This window comes from Trifolium pratense, linkage group LG2 (assembly GCF_020283565.1).
Source record: "Trifolium pratense cultivar HEN17-A07 linkage group LG2, ARS_RC_1.1, whole genome shotgun sequence".
Taxonomy (NCBI): Eukaryota; Viridiplantae; Streptophyta; class Magnoliopsida; order Fabales; family Fabaceae; genus Trifolium; species Trifolium pratense.
Window position 1 is genome coordinate 44,688,043 of NC_060060.1, and position 22,815 is coordinate 44,710,857.

A 22,815-nucleotide genomic window follows, 5' to 3' on the forward strand; every position below is an offset into this window, starting at 1 on the left:
CGCAATTTCGTCGAGAGGTTCAATAAAGAGGCTGTGCAAGTCGAGACGACCGACGACATGAAGAAGTACTTGCTGCAGAGGGGCCTTCGCCCGGGCAGCGATTTTGCCAAAGCTATTGGCATAGAAAAACCACCCACCTGGGACGACCTCCTCCTAAAAGCTCAAAAATACATTGAGTACGAGAAAGTCCAGGCAGCTGATGTCGCCCGCCTTGCCCGACCTGGAAGCAGCCACCCTGCCCGCGAGTCCTCCCATAGGAGCGATGATAGGGGCGGCGACAGAGGCGGCGATAGGGGTGGCGAGAGGGGCAGAGACAGAAGGAGGGGCGAAAGACGAGAGCCCCGTGGCCCTCCAAGCGCATTCAGCACCTACACCCCCTCGTCAAATCTCGGGGAGAAATATTTGTTGAAGTTCACATCTCCGAGTTTAACAGAGCAGGTGTGAAACAACCAAAGCCAACCCCTCTGAAGCCTGGCCAAGACAAGAATAGGTATTGCAGATACCACAAGAGTTATGGTCACAGGACCGACGACTGCATCCAGCTGAAGGATGCTATTGAAATAATGATAAGGAGTGGACACCTGAGAGAGTTCATCAAAAGAAACAACGACCCTCGACCAGAGGCCGCGGAGACACGCGCGGTCGAGGAGATACCTCCACAACCAGCCGGGCAGAACAACGCCAAACAGATAGCTATGAGCGTATCCCGCCCAGAAGATTTTGCTATCCCCAGCGGTTTTGGGGACACCTATACTGGTCCTACGCTTAGCACGTGGGACTATTTCACAGACTCATTCGTCATATCCGGTGGTCACATGGACAAGCACACCGTCGGATCAATAAAAAGAAAATTCGAGGATCTCATCAACACGTCCTCGAATATGAACGCAACGCTGGACAAGGCGAAGGGGCGATCAATGCCTTTAGCCTTCTATCGAGAAGAGCTGCCCGGTGGGACAGCCAATTTCCAAATTCCCCTCCTCGTCCGGGCAGACATGGCCAACATGGACGTTCGTCGGGTCCTCATCGATCCGGGGAGCTCCTGCGACATTATGTACGCCAGTTTGTTCAGGACCTTACAGCTGGACGAGACACACCTCACCCCGTACTTGGGCTCAGATCTCACAGGATTCAACGGGGCAACCACTAGGCCTTGGGGCTATGTCGACCTCATAGTCACTTTTGGCTCCGAGGAAACTGCCAAGTTGATCAGGGTCAAATTCTTGGTCGTGGACTGCCCCTGCCTCTACCAGTGCATCATCGGCAGGACGGCCATAGCAGACCTGATCGCTGTCCCCTCCACTGCCCACCTGAAGATGAAGTATTACACTCATAAGGGGCAGGTTGCTACTCTACACGGGGACATTGAAGCCGCGAGGAGGTGCTTTGACGCAGCATCCAAAGGCAACAATTTCATTGGCAAAGCTCCTGAACCAAAGAAGCCAAAGCCTTCCTCGGAAACACCACCAAAGCCATCCCCGGAAGCACCACCAAGTCTGCCCGGTCCAAGTGTGAGCTCTGTTGACCTTGACAGCCGCACCTCCAAGAAAGAACATAAGGAGGAGAAAAAGCTGAGGAAGGAGGAGAAGGAGGACGACGAGGCGAGCAAAGAGCATTATCGCCCCATTCCAGATGGAGACTTTGAGATAGTCCAGTTTGGCGAGGATCCAGAAAAAGGAGTCAAGATTGGGACAGGGCTCCCCGAGTTGGCGAGGAAGCAGCTGAAAGCCTGCCTTAGAGAAAATGCTGATTTGTTCGCATGGCACGCTGCCGACATGCCCGGGCTGGATCCAAACATCGCTTGTCATCAACTCACTGTCGACCCACTTGCTAGTGCCGTAGTGCAACGTAGGCGTAGGCAGTCTCCCGAAAAAGCGGAGGCTGCTGAAAAAGCTGTAAAAGACCTCCTAGAGGCAAATTTTATTTCTGAAGCCAGATACACTACCTGGTTGTCTAACGTTGTACTTGTGAAAAAATCTAATGGAAAATGGAGAATGTGTGTTGACTATACCGATCTCAATAGGGCCTGCCCTAAAGATTCTTATCCTTTACCTTGCATTGATAAACTAGTCGATAATTCTTCTGGATTTAAATTATTGTCTTTTATGGATGCATATTCAGGATACAATCAAATCCCAATGGCTGTGGCCGACAGGGGAAAAACAGCTTTCATGACCGAGTCGGGCAACTATTACTACAACGTAATGCCCTTCGGTCTAAAAAACGCTGGTGCTACATACCAGCGGATGATGAACAGAGTATTCCGGGGAGAAATAGGCGACATGCTCGAAGTCTACATGGACGACATGATCGTAAAATCCCACGAGGAAATCGACCATACCCCCCACTTACGTAAGGTCTTCGAGCAGGCCAGACGACACAACATGCGATTCAACCCAGAAAAGTGCACCTTCGGAGTACGGGCAGGAAAGTTCCTCGGTTTCTACCTAACAGAACGAGGAATCGAAGCCAACCCCGACAAATGTCGTGCCTTTACGGAGCTCCCAACTCCGAGCAACAAGAAATCCATACAAACCCTGAACGGAATGCTGACCTCATTGTCTCGCTTCGTAGCAAAATCTGCTCAACACGCATTGCCCCTCTTCAAATTACTAAGGAAAGAAGCTGTGTTCGAATGGACGGACGAGTGCGAGCAGGCCCTCCAACATCTTAAGAAGGCCCTGTCCGAACCCCCAGTCCTCTCGCGCCCGGATGTCGAGGAAGTGTTATACATCTACCTCTCCGTCGCATCTGAGGCCGTCAGCGCAGCCCTTGTCCGTGAAACAACGGAAGGACAAAAACCAGTGTACTTTACAAGCAAGGCTCTCCAAGGGCCCGAACTCAGATATACACAAATCGAGAAGGTGGCCCTTGCCTTGATTAACGCAGCAAGAAGACTACGTCACTACTTCCTAGCACACACAATCGTAGTCCGAACCGACCAACCAATCAAGTCATTGCTTGGTCGGCCAGATATGGCGGGCAGGATGCTCAAATGGTCCCTCGAGCTTTCCGAATTCGACATTCGTTACGAAAGCAGAAAAGCACTAAAATCACAAGTCTTAGCAGACTTCGTGGCCGAAATGACGAGTCCATCCTCCACGACAAGCGAGGCAGACAAATGGACAATATTCGTCGACGGAGCATCAAGTGCCACGGGAGCAGGAGCAGGAATTATCCTGGAAAACGAGAACGGGATCATCATCGAGGTATCCCTAGCGCTATCCTTCCCGACATCGAACAACCAGGCAGAGTACGAAGCCTTCCTAGCAGGACTACGGTTGGCCGAGGACATGGAGGCAAAAGAGATTAAAATCTTCACAGATTCGCAACTGGTTGCCTCACAGGTATTAGGGGAATATCAAGCCAAAAATGATAACCTCTCCGAGTACTTAGCATTAGTGAAGGAAAAAATCACTAAGTTCGAGTCCGTGGAGGTGCAACACGTTCCACGCGAGCATAACAAACGGGCAGACATCCTGTCCAAACTGGCGAGCACAAAAAAGAAAGGCGGAAACAAGTCCGTCATTCAAGAAATACTCCCTCGACCAAGCATCGAGAAGACGACCAACGTCCTCGACATAAATGTCATTGGCGACAAAAATTGCTGGATGACCCCCGTTTATAACTTCCTCGCAAATGGAACCCTCCCCGACAATCAGAAAGAAGCAGCCATAATTAGACGTCGAGCATGCGCATACGTCATCCTCGACGGAAAGTTATACAGACGAGGGTTCTCAATCCCGCTCTTAAAATGTGTCGACGAGGAAACAGTCGACTACATCCTGCGCGAGGTACACGAGGGGATCAACGCCCAGCACCTGGGAGGAAGATCGCTGGCCAGGAAAGCTCTTCGAGCAGGATACTACTGGCCCACCATGCAGCAAGACGCAAAGGACCATGTGAAAAAATGCGACAAATGTCAACGACACGGGGACACGCACCTGGCTCCTCCCCACGAACTCAAATCTTTGTCGTCACCATGGCTCTTCGCTTGGTGGGGCATGGACATACTTGGCCCCTTCACAAAGGGACTCCACCAAAATAAATTTTTGATAGTCGCCGTGGACTACTTCACCAAGTGGGTAGAGGCAGAACCCCTCTCCGACATAACGTCGTTCAGGATACTCCGTTTCTTCAAACGCGACGTACTCTGCCGATTTGGGATACCACAAGCCGTCGTCACAGACAACGGGACACAATTCACGGACAAAGGATTCCAAGACTTCCTCGCTGCCCTGGGGACCAAGCAACATTTCACTTCCGTGGAACATCCCCAAACTAACGGGCAAGCCGAGGCCGCCAACAGAGTAATCCTGCGCGGCCTACGACGAAGATTGGACCAAAATAAAAAGAAATGGGTCGAGGAGCTCGAAAGCGTCCTTTGGGCCTATCGCACAACACCACACTCCACAACCGGGGAGACTCCATTTAGAATGGTATATGGAACAGAAGCAGTCATCCCCGTGGAGGTGGGCGAGCCATCTCGCCGAACCGAGCAACCGCTCGAAGAGGAAATGAACGACGAAGCTCTCCGTGAAGAGCTTGATCTCGTCGAAGAGATCCGCACGGGGGCATCCCTTCGGGAAGCCACCCTTAAACAAAAAATAGCTGCCCGACATGACGTCAAAGTCATCAAAAGAGAATTTGAAGTGGGCAGCCTCGTCTTAAGACGAAATGCTAAGGACTCCCAGGATGGTAAACTGGCGGCCAACTGGGAAGGACCATATCGCGTCATTGACAAAACAGAAAATGGCGCATATTATCTCGAGGATCTTCGAGGAAAGAAACTTCCTCGACCTTGGAACGCCCAAAAATTAAAACAATATTATAGCTAAGTTATTGCCAAAATAAAAAACACTTCTAAAAGGCTGCTCGGATCCTCAAGCAACGAGCCCGACACCTCGACAACGGAAAGCACGCGGGCACACGTGCTCGATCCAAACAATTGAAAAGGAGATACTCTGGCTCAGGAAGGGCAGAGCGTCTCCCGACGAGGATGACCTTTGAGACAAGCTCCTCGTCTTCGTGCCAAGGCTTAACGCCCAGCTCGCGATGGGAAGTTCAAGCCGCGGGGGCGGGCACAACAACGTGTCGGCGTCCGTATTAGCCTCAGAAACAACTCTAGGCGCTTAGACAGTTCCCTAAACTGTCTAAGTTAAATCCGAGGACGACCTCCTCGACGACACGCGCTCGAAAGAAAAAACTTGCAAATAAAGAAAAAGGTTTTGTCGAGCAGGCATACAACAATGTCGAGCAAATAAACAAACACCAAAACCAAAAATTTGTTAAGTTAAAAACGAGCAAGCATAAAGACATGCGTATTACGAACAGGCATAACTTAGCAAAAAACAAAGAGCAATAACTTAAACATACATACGAAGAGAACGAAATAAACGAGCAGGATTAACAAAACGGGCACTGTTATAAAATACCGGGCATAAAAACCCACTTGTTCGGATATTACAAAACCGGGCACGCAGGCCCCCAAATATTGTTCAAAATAAAAGAAAATTACAAGTTAACGGCGCGCAGGCCCAAATAAAAGAGTCGAGGAGGATCAGGTGCTCTCATCATGACCCTCTGGGTTATCCTCTGGTGCCTTGTCCTCCCCGACGGCTTCCTCCTCAGCGTCCTCCTCCTCCTCATTATCATCACCACCATCCTCATCATACTTCTCCTCCTCAAGCCCCATCTGCTTGTAATCTTCAGGAATAACAATCATCAGTTATCAAGCCATGCTCGGCATTCACAACCTTGAGCTGGGCGATCGCATTCTTCCATCCATGAACCATGCTCGCCAACATCAGGCCCCCGAGCCTCTTGATCTCCTTGACCAGGTCTGCTCGACTTACCAGCCTGGAAGTCTCAATAGCCTCATCGGCAGCAGGAGCAAGCTGGGACTGCAAGTCGGCTATCACTTCCTCCATTTTCTTCTTCTCCTCGGCACCCCGGGTCTCCACCTCCTCGAGTTTTTTCTTAGCAAGTTGCAGCTCATCCCGGGTTACCCGAACATCTTCCAATAGCTGGCCATAATTCTCCTGCTTGCCCCTCAAATCGATCAACTCACCCTCCATCAACACAATTTTTCCCTCCAGCTTGGCATTCCGGGCAGCCAGCTTTTCCACCTCATGAGTTGGTCCCCCTTCATTTAACACCAAGGCTGTCTCCGCCAGCCGGATGACAGCAGCAACATCTTCATTGAGCTGGTTCTGTCGGGCAGATGAAGAAGAGCCCAGGATATAAGCCTTCTCAGACGCAGGCACCTGGAGGGGATTCTTATCAAAGAACTTCCGATTGCTCAAACACGCGGGGAGGACAAAGCCACCTTCCCCCTCCGACAAGTCGACGATATGCGTCATCTGTTCCTCCCTCTGCCTCTTCACCCGGCCAGACCCGGTCCCAGCCGAGCTTCCCACCGTAGAAGATTGGGTAATGCTCCCCGAAGCAGTCTGCTCGGCAACAGAAAGGCTAGGCTTGGACTTCCTCGCCTTTTTCTTTGATTTCTCCCCCTTATGCTCAGCAGCTATTCTCATTAGCTCGGAAGCAAGATCAGCCATTCTACCTGCAAAGTTAGCAACGTGGTCAGAAATACGGGGAGAAATTCAAAACATCAAAAATGCTGAATATAGAACAAGTAAAAAACGGGCAGGAATTAAAATATACCCAACAAAGTGTCCTCGGCAGAGACAGTCTTGCACGACAATAATAATTTGGTATTAACATAACGAGGTTCGATCCTCGATTTACCGTGCTTATCTAAAGCAACCTCCCCTAAACTAGTTACAACCTTACACGGCTTAAAGCCATCCACGTAGGCCTTAAGCTTCTCAAAGCCTGCCATCTCCGCCGGGGTCAGGTCCTCGACAGACGTCAGATACTCGTCGGTTCGCAGTACAAAATGTTCCGACGACCACGACAGTGGGAATCGAAGAACCCACTCCATTACTTGCTCCCCTTCCTCGTCCAACTGAGGAGACCCATCCTCGAGGAACACGGGCCTCTCCATGTGCAGAGAATCCAAAGAAAACTCCGTCACCGGCTTCACCACGTAGTACCTCTCCTTGAAACCCCGAGCAGACTCGACGAACATCTTAAAAATTTTGCTCGACTGGTGCTTCAAGGAAATCCAACCCTGCCGACTCCCGACTTTCTGTCGTTGGATTTGGAAAATATAGAAAAATAAGGCAACAGTAGCTTCCACCTCCAGATACCGACAAAGGATCTGGTACGCCCGGATGAACGCCAACGAGTTCGGGTGAAGCTGGGAAGGAGCCACCTTTAACCGGCCAAAAATCCCAGCTTCAAGGTCGTTTAAGGGCAGCCGAAATCCCAACTCCTTAAATGCCATCTCGTACATAGTAAATCTACCTCCTGTGTACGACGAACAAACCCGCTCCCCTTCGGCAGGCGCATGAACCTCCCAGTTTTTCGAACCAGCCTCCTCGACGACAGTAAAGAGCCGCGGATCTTGGGCGGTAATCGTTGAAGCAATTCCCCGAGGCTCGGGCGCAACCCATGCCAGCTCTGGGTCGGTAATGGTGTCGACCAGCTTGTGTTTCGATGTTGCTTGGCTCCCCGTCGCTTCCTCTACGTCGGACATTTTGAAAACCTGAAAAGCAGCGAAAAGACAGTGAATTCGACAGTTATCAAATCCACCCTTTCACCGCAATTCAAGTGAAAGGGCGTGAAAAAGGGCGAGGACGCTGTCCCCGACCAAAAGCCCTTATCAAAATGGCAGAACAAAGACGAAAACAGAGGAAACGAGGAGAACCATTTAACAAAGCCAAAAAACGGGGAGAAGGTCCCCGACACAAGCCCAAAACGTTGCTCGACGCTTAGAAGCAAACTTAGTTTTGCATAAAAACCTAAGTTAAAAACGGGGAGAAGCTCCCCGACACAGAGTTTCTACAAACTCCTTTACCTACAGAAATTTCCCAGCGAAATAACGGGGAGAAGCTCCCCGACACAGAGTTTTTACAAACTCAACGAAAAAACGGGGAGAAGGTCCCCGACATTCATACAATTCACAAAGACAATTTAAAGATTCGCGAAGGGGAAAGCGAGGAGAAGCTCCCCGACACAAGGTTCAACTAACCTAGCTTTTTGCTACAGCAAACGGGGAGAAATAACGATTCGATTCTCCCCGACGAAAAACGCATAGAATTCCAGAAATTGAAGCGATATTCATCATGTTCTTCGCAAATTCCCAGAAATCCATGAATGTTCTTCATGTTTTTCCCAGAAATGCATGGACGCTCATGCATATTCTTCGTGTTCATCCCCTTTTCTAGAAAATATCAAACGAAGTGCAGGGAATACTCATGGTGCTCTTCGCAGAACCCAGAGATTCATACCAAAACTCGAAAAAGTTCGAAATCAGAGTACAAAGCGGGTATTTGGGGACGAGTTTATCACAATTAAACACTGAATCACACTAAGCATAGTGATTAAAACCCAAAACCCAAAACACCAAACACAAAACATAAACCCAAAACGCATATAAGCAACAAAATGGGTACAACACAGTAACGAAAAAGCGAAGGAAAACATACCTTTGTTATAGAAAAAGAGAAAGCTTGAGACTTCAAATGAGAGGAACCAAAACTTTTGAACTCTTGAGCAAACCTTGAAAATTTCACAACCACACTAGCAGCAGCAACGAAGGAACAGTGGAGAAAAGAGGGGAAAAGGAGAAATGAATCACTTCTCCCTTATTTAAAGACCCTTCGTGACTCCGCGCCTCCACAACGAAAAGATACGCCCTTCAAATCGCAGCCGTTGATTAAATCCAATGGCCCATGATAAAAGCCATCAAATGGCTAAGATTTGATCTCACAGAAAACCAAACGACGTGTTGATCCAATGGCTGAGAAACTCCCTCGTCAAACGAGGCAATTAACGCCTATTCCCAAGGTAATGATGGCGCCTCTTCATAGCCCACACACGCGGCTTGAAAAGATGAAACGCCTGTCTTTTCAGGTCACTTCAAACTGACGATGCGTTCCACGAGGAACTCATCGTTATCCCCAACACAAATGTCTCCTCGACTCCGCGAGCAGGCGAAAATCACGGGCAATTGAAACAAATGTCACAAGCAAACGTGCCCGTAAAACGGGCAGCATCAACAAGATGCAATTAACACAACACTTCCTCGACAACCCGTCGAGGAACGTAAAAGCAAATGGCCTAGAAAGGCAAAATCCCTTCCCCGTAATTTCCTCCACGAACATCCTGGCACGCGTCACGAGCAAAAGGAAGATTCCTCCTTGGATAATTCTCCTCGTCGTGCCAAGGAGGAATTTACGAGCAACATACAAATGCGCTCCTCGCGCAAACGAGCAACAACCATAATCAATGAATTATGAACTCCTCGACATGCGGGCCTGGACTTTAAGTCATTACTCCTATGCCTAGGAGCAACGACTTGGGGGGCTCCTGTTCTGGACTGGGCCAAGAGCTGGCCCAATCACTTCTGCCCGACATTCGGGCACAGCCCAATAAGGGGAGACTTCCCCGACACGTCAGCCAATGACGTGCCCTGCTCGACATAATGGGTAAGCAGCACGTTAAACACGTGCTCATCTATCCATGCATGTTGATCCATTCCACCGTAGCTTAACAGCTAAGCAGCACGTTTAGCACGTGCTCCTTCATCCAACCACAGCTGTCATGGAGCTTATCCCTTACCCGCGAATAGCGGAACGGCTCCAACCAAGATAGAGGCAAATAACGGTCTTCCCCTACGATACAGGGACTATCTTGGCAGTTGAGTCTATTGGGCCGGTTATCCCGGCCCAATAGACCAACCTTTGGCCCAGCGCTGGGGGCACTATATAAGCTCTCCTAGACAGGAGAGCCAGGTATTCTGAATCATTCTGCATTCTACTTTCTCTCTCTTCTCTTGTATCTCTCTTGTTCTCTTTGCTGACTTAGGCATCGGAGCACCTGCAGGTACAAACCCCCCCTTCGGTGTGGAAGCTTGCTCAACGGACCGGCCTCAACCTTTCTGATCAACAGGTTAGATCAGCTACCTTAACTCATCGAATCACCACCACTCATAGTTCATCAAAACCCTTCAAATACAACAAATTTAGAAACCATCGGCACTCATATGGAATCATGAACCAACCCACTCTACCCTATTTCAATTCATTCAAAATTGGACTGCAAAATTTCGAAATTTATTCATCCATTTGCGAGCAGAGGCTATAGAAGAACCGGTTAGAGTTAATTTCGAAGTTATAAGTTCGATTCACGTTCAATTTAAAACTCAAGGTTTCACTCTTCCCCCTTTCACAAAACCTTCTATTGGTGTTCATGTTGAGCAGACCCACACTCCTTCTTAACACTTGTAATAATATTAACAATGGAGGTGGTGATGGTGAAGATTGGTGATAAGGTGGTGATGGGGGGCGATGGTAGGATGAGGATCTGTGTTTGTTTTTGGTAAGGGAATCTGTGTTTGTTTATTCTTTCTTCTATTAATATTAATTAATAATAAAACAAATTATAAATCAATTTTGTTATTTTATTTAATTAAATTTTAAAATAACAATTTTACCATGCCAAGTGGCATAAAATGATTGGGCCACGTGGTACTCCAGTTAACTTTCACTTTTTTTAACAGACTCACTAATGTCAAGGACCAAAAACAAAGTTTCTCAAAGTGCAGGGACTAATACCAAACAAAAAAAATTGCAGGGATCAAAACCAAAATATGCTACAACTGCAGGGACTAGTAACCTATTTAAGCCTTTATTTTTTTATGTCAATTTGTTTAGTGACTAGAAATTCAAACTTAAGGTGGATAATTGGAATAACCGAGGTTCGAACTCCAACCCTTTATATATATAATGTAATGTCCTGCCAATTAAGCCAAGCTCACATGTTAAATTCTCCCTCTGTCCCAAAACTTTAGTCTTTTTAGAGTTTTGCACGGAGATTAAAAAATGATAAGTAAAATCATTTTTACCCTTACTTTATTAAGAAAGAGAAAATATATTTAATTAATGCTTTAAATTTTGTAAAAAAATGGTAAAGTATCACTAAATGTGCATTGATTTTTTAACTAAAGTTTTGGGACAAAATTAAAAAGATAAGAGCTCGTTTGGAGCGCAGGATAAAATAGTGATAGGATAGGATATAAAACAGGATAAGGATAAGATATGATATCAGCAGGATAACAGTTATCCTCAGTTATCCTATCTTGTGTTTGGTGCAAACAGGATAACAAACATGATAACTATTATATCATGTTTTTAATACATACTTGCTCATAATAATATGATAAGATATATAAAATATTTAAATGACAAAATTACCCTTGTAAATCAATTGTTATTTTTTTAAATTATTTTGTAATACTTTGAATTTTTAAATAAAAAATATAAATAAGTAATCAAATAATTTTATATAGTTTTAAATAAAAAAACATGTGAAAATAATAAAGTTTAATTTTTTATATGAATCATGATCAAATAAATAACCCAATGATATATACATGTTAGATAAGCTAAATAAATATATGATATATCTCATACGTAAATAATAAAAATAACATTGCAAAATAATTATATTTAATTTCTTATAAAATTTAAATTAATATTCATATTTTATGGTTTTTTAATAATTACTTTCAAATTATTTTATTATTTATATTTTATTAATTTTCATTTTTTTATTTTAAAATATATTTTATAGAATAAATCAATAAATTTTTTTTTATCGTATCCTGCTGGTAACCCAGCTCAAATTCAGGATAAGAATTTTAACTGGAGAGACGGGATAAGATAAGCTACAAGATTAACTTATCATATCCTGCTGTGTCACCAAACACTGGACTGAAACAAGATATAATACAGTTATCCTATGCTGTCTCTTATCCTGTGCATCAAACGGACCCTAAAAAGACTAACGATTTGGGATGGATGAAGGATGAAGTTGTGAAAATAAGATATTTAACCTTGATTTCGGTCAAAAAAAGATATTTAACCTTGAAGTCAAATATCTAATGATTACGGACCATTCATATACAGTATATAAATTAATCTTATTATTGTTGGCGACACATGCTGTGCTGTGCTCGGTGTTTATCTCGTGCTGACTGCTGAGTCTGTTTTTCTGTTTAGTTTATATATAAGCTTCTTCAGAAAAATTAGGAGAGAATATAAAATCGAAGCTGAAAACCGCGTTTTCTACTCATAAGCTGGAAAGTTGCAACTGATCACCGGTATGCATAATTGTTCCATTCGATCTCAATTTTCATTCTTCCAAATTACTTTTAGTATCTGCAGATATATTTTTTGGAGTTACAAGTTGTTGCTTCAAGCAAACACTTGGTATTGTAATTTCAAAGCTTAATTTTTGACTCACTAGAAATAATCAATTAATTAATTAGCTTTGTAAGTGTTTTTAGTCTTGAATTAATTAATATCATGATATGTTGTGTTTTGCTTGATTGAAATAGTTGATTGTCGCAACTGCAATCTGGATGGGCTGAATCACTTGATATCACAACTGACCTCTGAACTAGATTAAACTACTGATGAAAGCAAAAAAATACTAGTTGATTGTGAAATGAAATTGTTATGATATGGTTAAACTATTCGTATGGTCATGAATTAGCAAACGCTTATCATGATAAGCTCTTATGTATAAGCTATTTCTATGGAAAAAGATGAAATAAAGTTTAATTGTGTTTTGTATATGCTATAAGTTGTTTTCATAAGCTATCTTCTGAGAACTTATAAAAATAAGCTAAAAGAAAAAGCTTATAAAAATGTCATAAGTTGTTTTTATAAGTTCACCCAAACTCAATGGAGCATTCAAGTATTCAACCACTTTCATGATTAGGGTGGCTATATACCTGCTTGCTGATTTTTCTCTCTTTTTGGTTAGGTGGGCGTTATTGTTTGTTTGGTTCCTTTTTGTATTCTTTGACTGCTGTTGCTCTTCAATATTAACACTTTTTGTGATTAAACCCACTTGAGTTGGTCTGGTGGTATTAACGTGGGACCTGGGAGTATGCTTCTCCTTAAGGTCTCAGGTTCGATTCTCTCTTATGCCAATTTCGATGGGCTAATTTAACTTCTTAAAAAAAAAAATTAATATATTTTTATAATTTTGCGTCAAAAAAAATTATTTTGGCTTTTTCAATTTTTTTTTGTTTTTGAAATTGTTATGACGTGTATGGTGTTCATTTTGATGAATAAGACGAGATACCCTTTTGAATTTTCACTGTTTTAACACTCCAGTTACTAGGCGAAAGGGGTCCTAGTAATTCAGAGTTTGTTTAGGAGTGAAGGGTAAGTAAAGCCTGATCAACCCGATCGATTCGACCTTGACTGAAACTCATTAACCACTTGAGTTCAACCACTTGGTTTGAGACCCTTTTTAATCGGTTATTGATTTTGTTTACTTTCATTGAGCAAAGTCCTTTATGATTGCAGGAAGAGATGGTTGCCTTTGGGAAAAAGTTGAAAGACAGACAAATTCAAGAATGGCAAGGGTATGTATGAATGCTCTTGTGTTATTGAGGGTTAAAAAATAATTTCGAGTTGAATATTAGTTCCAAATTAATGGTACTTTGGATTCATAAGTTTGATATTTTGTATCTATAGATATTACATAAACTACAAACTCATGAAGAAGCGAGTAAGGCAATATGCACAACAAATTGAACAGGGAACTCAAGATCGGCGGCATGTTCTCAAGGATTTCTCACGAATGTTGGATAATCAGGTTTTTGTTGTTTCCTTTGTTGAATTCTTTATTATGGAATACTAAATGAGATTGTAGAGCTCAAATTGGGTTCTGCTTATACGAGTAAATGTGATTATCTGAGTAAAATGAATCAATCATAAATGTCGTCTTACATTGATTTTACTAAATGTTGCTGCGAATTATTTAATTAATATTTGTTTCGATCATTTTACTTTTGTTAAAATCCAGATTGAGACGATTGTGCTTTTCCTATTGGAGCAACAAGGGCTTTTGGCAAGTAGGATAGCAAAGCTTGGAGAGGTGCATAATAATTTGCAGGAGGAGCCTGAAATAAACAAAATAACTGAACTGCGAGAAGCTTATAGAGCAGTGGGACAAGATCTATTAAACCTGCTCTATTTTGTAGAGATCAACGCTATTGGCTTGCGTAAGATATTGAAGAAGTTTGATAAACGCTTTGGTTATAGATTCACTGATTACTATGTCAAAACTCGTGCAAATCATCCTTACTCCCAGCTGCAACAAGTGTTCAAGCATGTGGTAATATGTTCAGTTCAAAATTGAAAAACTGAGAAATTCTCAAACACATATTTATTATAAATATAAAAATTTGTTTCAATGAATGAACATTGACTGAAGGATATGGGTTTGTAGGGATTAGGTGCTGTTGTGGGAGCCTTATCTCGCAATCTTCATGAGCTTCAGGATCGTCAGGGGAGCTACTTATCGATTTATGATCAGCCCTCTCTTCCTCTCCAGGTTTCTTTTTTCATTTTCTATTCTCCTTAAAACACTAATGTTGTTTTATATATTTTTTTCCTCTTGGTGTGTGTGTGTGTGTTTAGTTTTGTGGCGACAAAAATTGATTTTGAATGAATTGATTTTGTAAATTTGATTATGGCTAATAGTGTGTTGAATGTAAAGCGATTTATGTTTGGATACATTCATTCATGTAAAAGTGGATTGAACATTAAATTTGATGCATAAAATCAATTGGAGAGGCAGAAGCTCCAAATTTTACATTCAAATTAGAATTAATTCTAGAGACAAAATCAATTCTACTTGAGAACGTCCAAACATGTTTTAATGCATGCTTTATTAGCTGGTTAGGGAACAGCACAAGATTGGTGTTTGATTATCCATCTTGTTTTACTTCATTTTTTATGCAGGATCCTGTCGTTGATTTGATAAATGCAGCTGTTGATAGGTTATCCAACTCAACAAACTTTCTTAACTTTATGGCACAACATGCACTCATTATGCACGATGAACTTCCTACCCCTTCGGAGGAACATGTTGACGATGAAAGATACCATTTTATGTCTCTTCTGCTGAACTTGGCAAACACATTTTTGTATATGATCAACACATATATCATTGTTCCTACAGCAGATGATTACTCTACAAGCCTTGGTGCTGCACCAACGGTTTGTGGTATTGTTATTGGGGCAATGGCTGTGGCACAGGTGTTTTCTTCTGTGTATTTCAGTGCATGGTCAAACAAGTCATACTTTAGACCTCTTGTATTCAGCAGCATAGCACTTTTCATCGGAAACATCTTTTATGCATGTGCATATGATATTCATTCAATATGGATTCTCTTAATTGGTCGTCTTTTTTGTGGGTAAGCAATATTCTATCCTCTAACTTCTCTTCCTGTCATTAGTTGATGAGCATAATTTGTCACGATGTGCCTTTTTCCTTTTGAAAAGGAGGCATTAAAACAGGAATCTTAATCTATGAAACACAAAAATGGATGCCTGCACAACACTGAAAGATATCGATAATAATTTGAGAAATGAGAGTAATGTAATGTTACATGTGTCGGTGTCTTGTTGGTGTTAGGACACACCTTCAATCTAAAGTGTCCATGATACATAGATTTTGTATATCATTATTTTAATGAAAGTTATGTTCTTTGCTTGATTTGTGTTGTAAATGCACTAAGCTGTATATGACATTTATCAACATTTAAGACTTCTGTTTATGTTGCTGAAAACATTTGATTGCTTTTCCAGATTGGGTTCTGCCAGAGCTGTTAACCGGCGTTACATAAGTGATTGTGTTCCGCTTAAAATCCGCATGCAAGCATCAGCTGGTTTTGTCAGTGCCAGTGCTCTTGGAATGGCATGTGGTCCTGCATTAGCTGGCATACTTCAGACCAATTTTAAGATTTACAACCTTACATTTAATCAAAATACTTTACCCGGGTGGGTTATGGCTATTGCTTGGATGGTATATCTAGTATGGTTATGGATCTCTTTTAAGGAACCTTCTCATGATGTTGAGGAGAATCAGACACCAAATCAGTCAAATGATGGTATTGTACTTTTATTGCATCTACATGTTGATGATTGCTTAACTTTTTTATTAAACTTCTTGTATGACTACATAATCTTAGACGACATTCCGTTTCATTCGGTACTACTCTTACTACCTGTCATTACATTTACTCCTGAATCAATTGAATGGTTAATTTCGTTAGGACATAGAAGTTCAAGTACGGTTTCTTTTATTGAAAATGGGAGGAAACAAATCATTGTTGTCACTTGAATCAACGAAGACCTTTTCTATCCATATCTAAAGAATTATATATATTTTTTTATTTTTATGCGAATTGGTCCTTGTTATCTTAATAAATGATCCATAGATATAGATGCATATTGTTCGGTTGCTGCACTATTCATGTTGATTGATGCATTATTCAATTTACTTGCTACTCTAGACTATCCATTGCGATGACTGATAAGATGTTTTATTCGTCTGTACCGTCTCTTTGTAAAGTTTGCCCTTATTTTTTAAGTTTTGATTGGTGTTTGTTGTTCAATTTTGATATGCTCCACACCAGTTCTAATACCCATAATGCCAAATTGTTAAGATGTTGTTCTTTAATACACCGTACATTATTACTCATTTTTGCACGCCCTTTTCAGAACCATACTGTGACGGGAGCATCATTAGGTTTCCGTTTTATGAGTTCTATGATTCTGTTGAACAGCAACTAAAAAATAACATTATTTTTCTCCCTATGCAGCAGCAGAAAATGGTGCACTAGAAAAAGGCCTAAAACAACCATTATTAATTACTTCGGATGATAAGGTAGATGAAGACAATGACCAAGATTATGATGATAGTGAGGAAGCTCCAGAGGAATCTCGCCTACCAGCCAATTCAATTGGAGAGGCATACAGACTCCTTACACCTTCTGTAAAGGTTTGTGAAAAACTCACTGTCGCTGTTATGATATTGCAATTCTATCATGCATTAATGATTTCATTAGATACACAATTTTCTAATCATTTTTGATGTTCAGATGGAATCTTAGTTTACTGGTGTGTAAGTGACACACGTATGGTCTTCTATGAGTGTGGAAGACACTTTGGTTTTAGAAAATTATAATTGAGAAAATATAGGAATTGAACTGCTATTTGCATTTGATACAATACTAGCCGGTGAACAAGGCTCGTATATGTCAGTTACTAAGAAAGATTCTCGTGCTCTTGAGAAATTTTTGGGTTCTCTCATCCGTTGGATATATCAAAGGGCATATATTTGTGGTCGAAACACAACTGTAGACATTTATGAAGGAGAGGATCGAGACACACATATATTATGTATTATTAATTTATTATAAAGTCCTCTAGAAACTAACCAAACTATCACTTGATAACTCAATCTAGTTTGTACAAACAAAATGCCAAGATGATATTAAAGGTCTTATTAACTCTTAAATAACTGCATTACATGAAATAGTGTTTATTACTTATTTTACACGATTAGCGTATGTTATATAATATTTCTTGTAGTGCTGTTTATTATATAAATTTCACCATGTTCCAATGGAAGATGATGATCGGATCAAATGGAAAGTTAAATGCTTTACCTGACCAAATTTTGTAATATCTGCAGGTTCAGTTATTGATATATTTCATGCTTAAATATGTAATGGAGATTTTACTATCTGAATCTAGTGTCGTCACAACATACTACTTCAACTGGACAACCAGCACAGTTGCTGTTTTTCTTGCTTGCCTTGGCTTGACAGTTCTTCCTGTAAACATTGTTGTTGGAAGCTACATAAGCAACATGTTTGAGGACAGGTAATCTATACCAATATATAAAAAAGAGATGCTAAGTTTATTTTGATTTTACCCTTCATTTAAACTATTTAATGTGCAATTCTTTTCCTTTTTATCTAATTAAATAACTGAACTTTTCTAAATGACCTTATACAAATTTATAACTTCCAATTATTTTTTTTTTGAAGAGCAGACAAGCACGTCTGCATGCTAGTTTCTAATGAAGTCCATGCTTTATTTGATTGTCAACTATAATATTTTTATTTTTTTTTGCTAAACTTGTCATCTATAATTATGTTTATGCTCTAAGTGAATTTTCTTAAAGATGTATAGTTGCTTATTCTCTCAAAATGATTAAGAAAACCATTTAGAGCCTTAATATTGTTGAACATGTATTATTTTTCATAAATTGTTTGAGGGGTCATATTTTCTCTTTGTTTTAGGCAAATTCTGTTGACATCAGAAATTATGGTCTGCATCGGAGTTTTACTCAGCTTCCATGTAATCATTCCATATACTGTGCTACAATACGTTTGTTCGGGTCTCCTTTTATTTGTTTCTGCAGAAGTACTGGAAGGTAATCTCTTATTTTTCTTTACATATGGTATTATAGCCAATATACAGCATGCTGTTAAATATTTAATACGGAACCGGGCATCTGTTTTTCACTGTTGTGATAGTAAAGGTTGAACTACAATTGTTGACGACTTCGACCTTTCTGCTTTTAAAATTAAGGGATGAGACACTTCATTGTATGACTAATGTGCTGCCGCTGTATATATTAAGCTGCATGGAAAATGCAGATACCTATGCTGATAATACCGTATTGTTAGGTTTTGAGAAAACGTTTTGATTTAAGGAGATTACTTCTGAATATATGAAACTGACACATTAATTTCAACATGTTTATATTTCAAAGATTTTTACAGTAAATAGTTAAAACTTAAAACAGTTGTGTTTATTGTTTTGGCACAAATATGAAGAAAACGAAAAACCTCACTGTCTATTTCAAAAATCTCTCAACTTTATCGTTGTGATGTAAATGGGAAATGGACAATGTAATCATTTTCTTGCTAAGCAAGCACAGATATTCGAAAGAGTTAAAAGATGTTGTAGTTAGTTAATTGATCTGTATGACCTTTTTGACAGTATATATCATTGATTCCAGGTGTCAACTTGTCACTACTTTCACGCGTCATGTCATCAAGGCTTTCTCGCGGAACATACAATGGCGGCCTTCTATCCACTGAGGCCGGAACAATCGCTAGAGTAATTGCTGATGCTACCATTACCTTAGCTGGATTTTTGGGTCAGAGTAGCCTCCTTAATGTCACCTTGCTTCCTTCACTCATCATTTCAGTATTCTCTATCATGGCAACCTGCTATACCTACAATTCTTTATACTGATTTCTATCCAATGAATGCTCTTTTTCAACTAGACCTCTTTCTTTTGTCAATCAAGCTCAACAACATTTGGCAGAGCATCTTGGTTGTTAGTTATATAGGTTGTTCCAATGTGAAATTCTTGGTAAAATGGATTTCTCAATTGTCACTTTAATTTTTCTTCGATGATTTATCATTACTTTGTTGTCTGCCTGTATTTCTTTTTCGGCCAATTTTATGGTGTACAAGTGGGACGTATCTTGTATCATGCACAAGTTGGCTTCTACTACTGGATCAATAAATCACACAATTGAAAGAAAAAAAAAAAAGAGATATATGATGTGATTAATTGATACAATGGTGAAAAATACACTTGTGCATAGTAGACAAAGACTTATTTTTCATCCTTTTAGCTATAGTTATGATTAAGATTAATTAGAGATGTAAATGAATTGATGCTATTAGCTATTCATGAATAAATAAATTTGTTTTGTTTAGTGCTTGATAAATGAATTGTAAGTGCAAGGTTTGATCTCCACAAAGTACTAGTTTTTGGTAGAGATAAAGAGACTCATCTGGGACCAAGTCTTCAATCGAAGATTAATCCAATACAATTTCAAACACCTATTGTTTTATTAACCCATGTGAGTTTTTCTAGGTAAAGTCATTTTGGTTTCCGAATCATACGACTCTCAGTGGTGGTCCTGAGCATGTTTAGGGTGTGCGATTGCACATGTACCTAGGCGTTGGGTTTTACTTGTTGAAGCTCGAACACACACACGCTTCACACATACATAAGAAGAGATCAAATTATATCGGTATACTATCTGAGTTACTCCACGTAACAAAGAAAAATCTACCATAATTACAATTAAATTGACAGATAATATCATATGAAATTTGACATAAACCTAAAATCATTGAGACATTAAAGATAAAAGTATTGAGGAGGATATTGATAAGATTTATCAAACAACTAGAGAACTGACATGGTTATAGCACCAGTTCCAAAAATGTTTTTTGTTAATTCTCTTTAATAGGTTTTTTTTTTTTTTCCTTTTGTTTTTCATTCGGTTTTGGTTTGTCCCCAGTTTCAAATTTTTAAATGCCATGCACATGACTTGACTTCAGAAGAAAACAAAATACGTATATACACAAAAATAGACACTGAGATATGCCTGTCACTGCCATGTTCTTCTAAATCTTGCACATTATTTTCTAATTATTAGTGTCCATGCCTTTTCGATGTGACATTTTCAATACCTTTTTCAACATATTTTTTATCTTCCTAAATTGTATATGAAATCTCAATTTTGTCTGTGAAATTGTTAGGTGAGTGTATTACGGTGGATCACCTTTTAGTCTTTGCTTTTTTACTTAAGTTCACTACTTTTTTTATTTAGACACCGCGCATTCTCACGGGTCATTGCCTTTTATCGATATTGAAGTTTATAAATTATGTAAAAAAAAAAAATCAGTTTGTTAATACAACATTTTTCTGCTAAAAAAAAGGTGTCTTACGTTGTAGTGAGTTTGTTAATAATTTTTTTTTGTTGCTTTAAAAAAATCAAGGGTATTGTTAGTATTATGAAAAGTTTACACAAAAACTCATGTATTCTCTTTATATATAGTATAGATATAGATAAAATATTTAAAATATATTGTTAAAATATAAGTGAAACTATTTTTCCTTTCTTTTAAAACTTATTAAATCAATAATTTTTTTTATATAATTAAATCAACAAATTCTCTTTTTTCTTTTAATAGCTTATTGAGTTGATGTATTAATCTGTTTTGTTGTTATTTTTACGAGTATAGATCGTTCTGTTTTGTTCCAATGTATAATCTGTTTTGTTTCTATTTTTAAGCAATTTTTTTTTTGTATTTATCTTATACTTCTTTCTATATATATTTTTTTATTATTTTTTCAGTGAAATTACAATGAAGATATAAAATTTGCAACGTGGTTAAAAGTAATAAGGATAAATTAGTAACTTTGATTGTAATCGATTTTAATATATTAGTAGTAGATTATTTAGTGAAATTACAATGAAAGATATAAAACTTGCAACGTAGTTAAAAGTAATAATGATAAATTAGTAACTTTGATTGTAAATCGATTGTAATATATTAGTAGTAGATTTCGTTCAAACTTTCATTCATCTAAAGTTTGATGACCTAAGAGTTCGTTGTATCCTTGTGTTAAGTTTTTTTTTTTTAAAGGAAGATTATTATTGATTTAGGATCCGTTTGATCTGCAAAATATAAATACTGGACAGAATAGTACAGGACAATACAACACAGGGCAAACGTTTAAGTTATTGAACAAGTTGTGCTGATGACCATAAGTTGTCATGTCCATGTCCCTTATGTTTTAGTAGTTCAAACGCACCCTAAATTCAATAGATCAATCTGTTTCACCTATTCCATGTTGCATTCAATGCTGAACGTTGCCAACAATAATTTGGATCTAAAAATAGGGCGGGGAGAAACTCGCAAGTAGCGGATGAGTTAAAATAAAACGTGCTAGAAACTTGTACGTAGCGGATGAGTAAAAATAGGGGGCGCGAAATTTTTTAATCCTATGTAATATTTGTATAATATAAGAGTAATGGTTAACATAGCGCAGTAGTTAATTTGAATCTTCAATTTTGGCATGCACAACACAACGTATTTTTTTTTTTTTGGTTTACTCACAACGTACTAGTTTTTAGTTATTTATAATGTTGAGTTTGAGCACTAAAAAGTTAAAAAAAATAAAAACATAAAAAACCGGGCCGGCCCGAAAGCCCGACAACCCGTACCGGGCCGGGTTCAACACTAATTTTTATAGCCCGTTTTTTATCCGGACTTTTTAGCTCGGCCCGACAAAGCCCGAAGCCCGAAAAACGGGCCGCCCGTTTTGACAACTCTAATTTGGACCAACTTTTTTTAAGTGTATAAGCTATTTAAACCGTAAAGCTATAAATAATAGCTTTAAAACTAAATTTAGGGCTCGTTTGACCCAACTTTTTTTAGTGCTTATGCAATATACATTAGGTTTTATGCTGTTTTATAAGTTCACACTAGTGAAAATTATAATTTTATAAGCTATTTTATGATAAACTACCTTCACAAACTTATAATAATATATAAAAATTGCATAAGCTGTTTACATAAGCTATAAAAAAAGCTGGGGCAAACAAGCCCTTAAAATTGTTTAGTAAATCTTATTTTTTTTTATAAATGTTGTTTTTTTAAATATTATAGATTTAAAAGATACTCCATGTTTAGTGAAAAAAAATTATAATTTTTCTAAAAAAGTAGAAGCTAAAAAAAGGAAAAAAGTTAGGACAAAGGTAGCGTAGTAATTCACGAAATCAAAGGCTCAAAAGATCGAGTTGAGATCCTCTCCATTTCTTATGTTTTCCATTTCTTCAATTACCAAAGTTTTTAAATATTTTGGGGTGTATAAATGACATTTGGACCCACTTGATGTCACATTTTTGCATTTATATTCCCAAAACTATATAATAATAATTAAGGACAATACCGTAAATTCGTTCACAGAAACTAGGGTTCACTATAGTCTCTACCTATTTAAACCCTCGTTCGTTCTCACCGCTTCTTGTTTTCCTTCATCGTTTTC

The 22,815-nt window shown here is 39.6% G+C and overlaps 1 protein-coding gene across 2 annotated transcripts; it reads left to right on the forward strand.

The window, feature by feature from the left end:
* The first annotated feature begins 12,003 nt into the window (after nt 1-12,003).
* LOC123906188 (SPX domain-containing membrane protein At4g22990-like) lies at nt 12,004-19,696 on the forward strand. 2 transcript variants are annotated; one of them, XM_045956042.1, is made up of 11 exons: nt 12,004-12,232; nt 13,452-13,510; nt 13,623-13,743; nt 13,954-14,265; nt 14,380-14,484; nt 14,895-15,349; nt 15,744-16,045; nt 16,760-16,938; nt 17,635-17,825; nt 18,248-18,381; nt 18,973-19,696. In XM_045956042.1, the coding sequence occupies exons 2-11, from the start codon at nt 13,458-13,460 to the stop codon at nt 19,209-19,211; spliced, it is 2,091 nt and encodes a 696-aa protein (XP_045811998.1). In that variant the 5' UTR covers nt 12,004-12,232; nt 13,452-13,457; the 3' UTR covers nt 19,212-19,696. The 2 variants fall into 2 exon arrangements, with proteins under 2 accessions (XP_045811998.1, XP_045811999.1); XM_045956043.1 differs by having other exon boundaries at nt 12,038-12,232; nt 16,763-16,938.
* The last annotated feature ends 3,119 nt before the right edge of the window (nt 19,697-22,815 follow it).